Consider the following 7300-nt stretch of genomic DNA (forward strand, 5'->3'; position numbering starts at 1 on the left):
GGGAGTGGCCTCTGACATTGCAACACGCACACCAGTGCAATCTGGAGGCCACACACGTGGGTGCGCATGATGCTTCGTGAAACTTTTGCCAATTGTCACGCTCTGTATGAGGGGACGAGCCTTACATGGTATTACCTAATACATGTACTGCTCTTTCTTGCTTCAAAAAAATGCTTACGTTTGCACGCCAAGCATTTCAATGAATGTGTCACTTCCTTTGCTTCATAGGTATCGAGCTCGAGCAAAGTTGCTCGAAGAAGGGATCCGGCCACCGATGGCAGTAGTGCCCGACCAAGAAGGCGGCTACGCTCGACGTGACAGGCTGCCTCCAGGTCGAATGGACCCGCAGATGGTGTTCTTCTGCCGGCGCGTGTACGACTTCCGTCAGAAGCGCATCCTCAAGAACCCTTCCTGAAGATGTCGTGCCCCGAGGCCCCCCCTTTCTCTCCTTCGAGGACAGCATAGGCAATGGATGACGCATTCCGACACAGCGGTGTGACCCACGGCAGTTCCCGTGTTCCACCTCCATCGTTTTTTTTTTTTTTTTCTAGTTTTCTGTTGTTCTCTCTGTTCATCTGTGGGCATCATATTGATGGGTTCCTTTTGTTTGTCTGGGCTGGGCTCGGATGTCATTTCGCAGTTTCCTGCCCTGATTGCTGAAGACAGCGTTGCACCCTGGTACTCGATGCATGTTAAGAGCGGGGACGCGAAGCGATGTAGCCGAGCTGCGGTGTGGTGAAAGGCGATTTGCCTCACCAGTCTCCAAGTTGAAACATGCTGCAGCTTGCGACTGTCGGTTTTCGAGTGCCGCTTTCATTGCCGTCAGCAGAGATCTGGTTTGGTGCTGTGGGGGCACCCTTATACAGTGCAATGAGTTGTGGAAGCAAGTTTGCAAGTGCAAGTGCTTGCAGTTCGGGTTATGAGGTGCGTGCGATAACCACGCACAGCAAGAGATTACCGAGAAACTCTACAGTCCATCTGAACTGAGCCCAAAGTTAACTAAGTTGCTGCTAACTCATCATTCGTCACAGCTGTTCAAAACGAAGTGCTGATTTTAAGATATGCTGTTCCTATGCAGTAGAGTTCTTCTGTTTGCACGTTTAGCAGTTAACCATCATTTATTCCATCCTTTCTGCAGAACCAGTGAGCTTGCACTACAAGATTTCTATAGCACATTGTACATCTGGGTATGAACAAAGCTAAAGCTTTCAGTCTGAAGACAACTGCCAGAAAAAGCAACGTAACCAAATGAAAGCCTGATCAAAAGCCCCATGCACAATCTAGTTCCTTGTAATCTGAGGACTTCGTGTTTGCTGCAGTGGGTAGTAGTAATATTAGTTCTGTAATACAGGTACCTGGGCAGTTTGTTTCATTGTATATTTGCAAGTATGTTTTGCTAATTGCTGCCGAATGGCCTCTTCCTTTTGGACCCTTCATCTGCGAAACGCTACTGGAGGGGCCAGCCGTACTTAAGGAAATATTGGAAGCCAAGCATTGTAAAGCCACTCTGCACACATGTTGTGGTACGTTTTCATCATACACTTGAAAGGCACAATCAGTTCAGAGCAGTGCCTCGAGCATATGTGCATTTGAACTCTGTGTACGTTAAATTTGTTAACACTTCCTATAGGTATTTGTGCCGACTACATTGTTTTGTTACTCTCACTAGATGTGAGATCCTATGTTAAAAACAGCTGCACCAGTTTGTGGCTGGTTGCTGACCTTCAGTGACTTCGTTGCATCCTCATTGTCACTTGCAAAGTTGCTTGTGTGTTGTTTCTCGTGAAAGTGTCATTTTTTACTTGATGCAGTATTTTTCCTTCTTTCATGTGTGAACGTGCAAGGAACGTTGTCGGCTGTTGTCGGCTCAGTTGTTTCAAGCCGGAGCATTGAAAAAGTTTGGCGCAGGAAAAATGCAACAGATGTCTTTGCCCCTGAAGATGAGCGCCATCGTGCTTCGAGCGCCCGAGTGGAGCACGCAGAGCCATTTAACATGCCACCAGTTTTGAATTCAATCTTCACCGCATATCCCATCTTCCCGCTCTTGGTTCACGAAAAAAAAAAAAATGCGGACGATTGGGGGGCTGAAGTCTGGCGCAAATGCAACGGCCAGAAGTTGGGAGCACATCCTGTAAATCGAACGCGGACCAATCACGATCAAACACGGACAAGCAGCATCTATCGTCACCCTTCAGGAGCAATCTACAGTCATCATTCCCCACTGTCAACTGCTGTGTTGCAAAGCTGTCCTCCAAAGACATTTTCAATCAGCACAAAGTAACTGAGGCGACGTGCGGCACCATAAGCGTTTGGACATTGCTGTGTTGTCAAAAAGCACTCGCGTACGCAAGCGGAGGTTGTGCCTCTGCGTGAACTTTGTTCCACTAGCAGTGACCCTGCAGAAACGGCAAGAGCAACATTGAATCAATGTGTTAGCGCCGTCACGAGCCATTCGAAACGGCACAGGAGCCCCAGGGTTCAGTGGCGCCCTCGTACTAGTTTGACTGAAGTTGTGGGGAGGGAGGGGGTGTGCTTCGTGTCAGGACTTGTGTTAATAATTTGTTGTGAAATAAATTCTCCTTTCTCTCTACCTTTTTTTTTTTTTTTTTGCTACTGTGAAACCACCGTGTGCATGTGCGTTAGGTGTTTCTTTAACCTAGGAGCCTCTTTTTCTTTTTTTTCTTTTCCTCTTTTTATAATGCTGCTTAGTTGCACTACAGTGCAACAGCACTTTGCCATCTGCTGCTGCAACACTCCGTAATGTGAACTGTAGCCACTGAAATTTCCTCGTCCTTTCATTCATTGAAAGGTTCCCGCTTGCCTTAATTTTTTACTCTACGTTGTACAAAGAACTACCCTACTAATTTTTTTATGATTTCACCTTTGGTTTGTCAGGTTTGCCCGGGATTGGTGGTCTTACACGCTGTGCCACTAATTTCATCTTTTTTCTCCCTGCATTTATGCAAATGAAACAATGCCTATCTATATATAAATACATATATAAATATATATATATATATATGAGAGTATATAAAGATGCACATATTGTGTTAGTCAGTCATGAAATTGTCAGTTTTGGCAACTTTAGATTCTTCTTTCACCCCATTTTGTTTTCGTTTTTTTTTTTTAATTGCACGCCGACTTTAATATATACACTTGTTTTCTGCATGCTTCTGCAGCCTGTAGATTTTTGCCCCTTTTCATTGTGTGTTGCATGTACTTTTGAGGATTCGTCTCTAAAGGTACAGACCCGCATATTTATTTTTAGCAATCCACCTGCCCACTTTTAAAAATATATATACAGATAACAGTTGAACCTCATTATAACGAAGTTGCGTCTGACACAAAAATACCTTCGTTATATCACTATTCATAGTGTTAAAGAGTAACATTCTAGATTTACTTTGTTATATCCGATAATTCGTTATACCCATGTTGACTATGTGGAGGTTCAACTGTATCTGAACGCTGAAGAACTCTGCAGGGTGGACATAACAGGGGTGGCTAGCCCGTATTGATGCTAAAAGCCAGTGCATTATCTGTGACTTCACAAGAGCTGCTGCAAAATTGTTTGCATTCAACTTGACATTAGACACTTTATGTAAGTGTTCCATTCTTTGCTGTTTCCATCTCCGCCGGGGCAAGCCGTAGTTGTAGGACTTGGAAGTCTTCTAAGCTGTGTTCGATATGAGGGTCCACTCTATATAGACCTCTGTAAATGTGACAAAAATCGCTTCCCTGCGTTTCAGCCCCTCGCACCGGCCTATCGGGGAGCTTTAGGTACCCCGGATTCCTTGTGGCTGTTGGGTAGTCCTCGCACTCTTCAGGAAGAGTGGAGGAAAGTGTGCCGAACCACATTGCCACTCTACTGGTTTCGAAGTCCAACGGCATCTCGGAGACCAAGCATTTGAGAATGTGCGAAATGTTTGTATGGCCGTTAGGCGACTCCCGTGTGTGTCGCTCTATACTAGGTAGTTCTCGCCACAAATTGCCCATAAACGCACGTTCGTCAAGCCCGACAGCCCTCATTCCTTGAGAGTATTTTGAGCCGTGTGTTGAAGACTGCGGTGGGTTCGCGAGACTTTGCAGCTCTTGCTGTATGGCCCACTTTCGAGGACTTTTGATGTCTCCAAGCTTGCTAGTGGTAGCCTTTTGGTTTGCGCTTGTGCGGTGTGTTTGGTGCGCAGTTGTGGTATCTCCTGCAGTGTTGCTTGCTGTCTGTTAGCTTTGTGGTGGATTTTTTTTTTTTTCTCTCTCCTACAATGCTAGTGACAGTGGGCCCAGCATAAACTTGTGCCTGTGGAATGGGGCACATGCCCCTCCTCTCCACGCTGTGTGGCTGTGAGGGTCAGTGCAAAAAAAAAAATTACTGGGGCATTGTTCTTCAGAATGATGCAATGCTTGTCTTTTCGGACTGACGCAGCGTGTGCTTTCTTTGTCGAGTTGCTCCCCCCCCCCCCCCCCCCCCACGAAAGCTTGTCACTTACCGGGTTTTTGTTCAGCGAATCTAGCTGCTGCTTTGTGTGCAAAACAAAGCAAGGAAATCGGCTGAGTTAAGCCTAGAGGAACGAAGGATTGGTAACGAGGACTCGCGTGCTGTGAAGCGTTAGTCCTAGTTGATACGACTGACGAGCGAAGACGTGACAGTATCGGTCGCCAGGTTTCGATGCCCCTATGCTTTCGGCCTTACGCTGCTCCCGTCCTGATGCATTACATCTGCTTCGTTCACTTACGATGTTCATGTGTCATAAGAGCGTCGTCTGCCGCAAACGCCGACTTGTCGCAGGCCGCGTCCGTCAGGACATCCGGGGATAGCGTCGGGAGATAAGGGTTTCGGTACTGGGCGCCCTAGTCAGGCGTTTTCCTGAACCGTTGCGGAATGATTGTGCTTCACGGCAAAATGCAACTGGCGTCGCGCGCGCAGCTTGTAATATTATGAGTCGGCGAATGCATTTGGCATGGTTTAAGTGTTGTTTTGAAGATTAGTACGATGGGCACGGAGGATTTAGCAGCAGCTCGCAACACTAGCATGCTAGTTAGTACCGTTTATAGTAACCTGTAGTACAACACTTTGGCGTCGGAGCCAGCGTTCCCCCTTTTTCCGCCTCCCTCCGTTTTTTTTTATTGGCCATTTTGCACCATGGCGAGACACTGTCAAATTCGTTGGCTCAAAGCGCGAGCATGGCAGAATTTTACTTTGCCCAGTATTATTTCGGACATTTGTAAATTTTGCCATGTTGGAAGCAACCCTGGGGTGAGCCAATCAGGTTATGACCGGATAGCGAATTCGACAATATGGTGGATCATGCCAGAGTTCAGGTGACTTGTGCACAAGATCGTCCGCGCTTCTCGGAGAGATGTGTACCTGGTAGCATAATGCCGTAACGACGCCTGAACGTGTTAGTCGCGAGCTGTCGCTATAATCTGCCTGCGCCGTCGCTTGGTACTCTTTGAAAGTGGGCAGTTCGGGTGTGCAACTGCCGTGAGCTGCGTTCGCGGGTATGAAACCCGGCGGATGCGACACCCTCGCCGCTTTGCGTCGGCCCATCTCCGATGTGCCTAGAGTTGAATTACTGTATATGCTCCTTACGGGATACAGTGACTCTAGGTGTGTCCGAACTACCGAATTGATCAAAAGTGCAGCTAGAAGCTTTCAGGAATGTCCCGCAATTAATTGGGCGCGGGTTAAACTTGGGGGGGGGGGGGGGGGGGGGATAATCCCCACTGTCGACATCCCCGTAACTCGTTGGCTTGCCATCTGGAACTTCGGCATTTCCTGCTGTAGAATGAGCCTCATTCGTTTAGGCATCGCTCTGGTCCCGTACTCAGTTTTGTCTTCGTACTTGTAGCAGCTTGACCAAATTGAAAGACGCTAGTTTGCCTTCCGCACGGTGCGTTTCTTGTAGATTGCTTTAAAACACTGTGGTGCGGCAGGATTATCCCGTGATGCACCTGAAACATCTCTTCCGTGACTTCCATCCCCCCACCACCAACCGTTGGCTTTGCGTACCTTACAGTGTCCCATGGCATATCGCATTTGTTGGTGGGGCCGTCTGTTCGAAGTGTTCTTCCGATTGAGTTATTCGGCAAACTGCCATTTAGGAAACCATCGTGGCTCCGGGCTAAAGTGACGCAGAAAGACACGGCTGGGCGCTTTCAGAATCCGATTTTTTTTTTCTCCCGTTCTGCTTTTATGTTTCAAGCTGAAAGACCACTCTATCGATCGATCTGCTAGACTACCCCCTCGCACATCGTGTGTCGTGTTGAAGTGACCGAAGAACGCCCATCTGTGATAGGTAGTAGTTTATATACTGGTGACGTCAGCGACAGCCGTATTTGGACTCGACCGGCATCTCTGTTCTTTTTTGGGGGGGGTGAAAGAAAGGACCGCGGCGCTAGATTTCCGCAGCCGCGTCCTTATGATGCAGACGGCGTCTGCGCAGTCTCGTCTGTTCGACAGACGCGTCGAAAGCAGACGACGCTTTTTGGCGGTCTCTCGCGCACCGACGCCGCTTTTGAGAGAATCGCGAAGCGCTCTCCTTTGGGAGCACTGCCTATATATTATATATCTATGTGCGACAACATTTCGAGTATCTATACTATGTGTATCGGTAATTGTGCCTCTGCGAGTGGCTTAGAAGCAGTACTGGTGGTCTGTTGCCGCGCGGTGTACTTTTCTTGAAGTTACTAACATCCTTGCCGGGTCGCCATCTTCACGTGTGTTATCGCCTCCCCCTTTCCCCATTTTTCATTTTCACTGCGTTGTTTGCCCGATCAGTTTGTTCGTGGATTTATGTGTGTTGTTGAACCTCCTGTTCTCTTTCCCCTACACAAAAAAATCGAAAGTGCATTTGATAATGAGAGTAATAAAAAGAGTGAAAAGAAAGCTTTGTAGCTGTCTTTTTTGTGCCCGGTCCTTTTAAAAGCACACTAAAGAGAAACTATCCGTTTATACAGCTGACGTGTTTCATGAAAACTCTTACACAATGACAATAACTAGCGGAGAAATAGAAGACCAAACTTGCCTCTTTTGAAATACGTGCCCAAACCGCAACGCCGGTAAGTCAGCATTACGTAACGAAATTCGGGAAGGTTTCGTATTTGGCCCGTCTTGGTGCATAGGCAGACCTCAAAAGTTCCTGTATTGCTGTCTCTGGTTCACGTCGGATATACACTTTAATCATCCTACGTTGACGAACACTCAACTAAACCGTAAGACACTCTAGTGACGTCACCGAGAAGCTGCGTGGTGGGAGAACTTCACGAGGGCGTCGCGCCCGTCTTTCGTTTTGTACAACTT

The 7300-nt window shown here is 47.5% G+C and overlaps 1 protein-coding gene across 3 annotated transcripts in view; it reads left to right on the forward strand.

The window, feature by feature from the left end:
• The window catches only part of LOC119457983 (serine/arginine repetitive matrix protein 1), a 28419-nt gene extending 21533 nt beyond the window's left edge, over nucleotides 1–6886 (forward strand). For all 3 annotated transcript variants that reach the window (XM_037719769.2, XM_037719770.2, XM_049670600.1), the window contains one exon: nucleotides 229–6886. In XM_037719769.2, coding sequence (XP_037575697.1) covers nucleotides 229–415 — 187 coding nt within the window. In that variant the 3' untranslated portion in view covers nucleotides 416–6886. The remainder of the gene's footprint in view (nucleotides 1–228) is intronic.
• Nucleotides 6887–7300: the final 414 nt, after the last annotated feature.

Source organism: Dermacentor silvarum, chromosome 7 (genome assembly GCF_013339745.2).
Source record: "Dermacentor silvarum isolate Dsil-2018 chromosome 7, BIME_Dsil_1.4, whole genome shotgun sequence".
NCBI lineage: Eukaryota > Metazoa > Arthropoda > Arachnida > Ixodida > Ixodidae > Dermacentor > Dermacentor silvarum.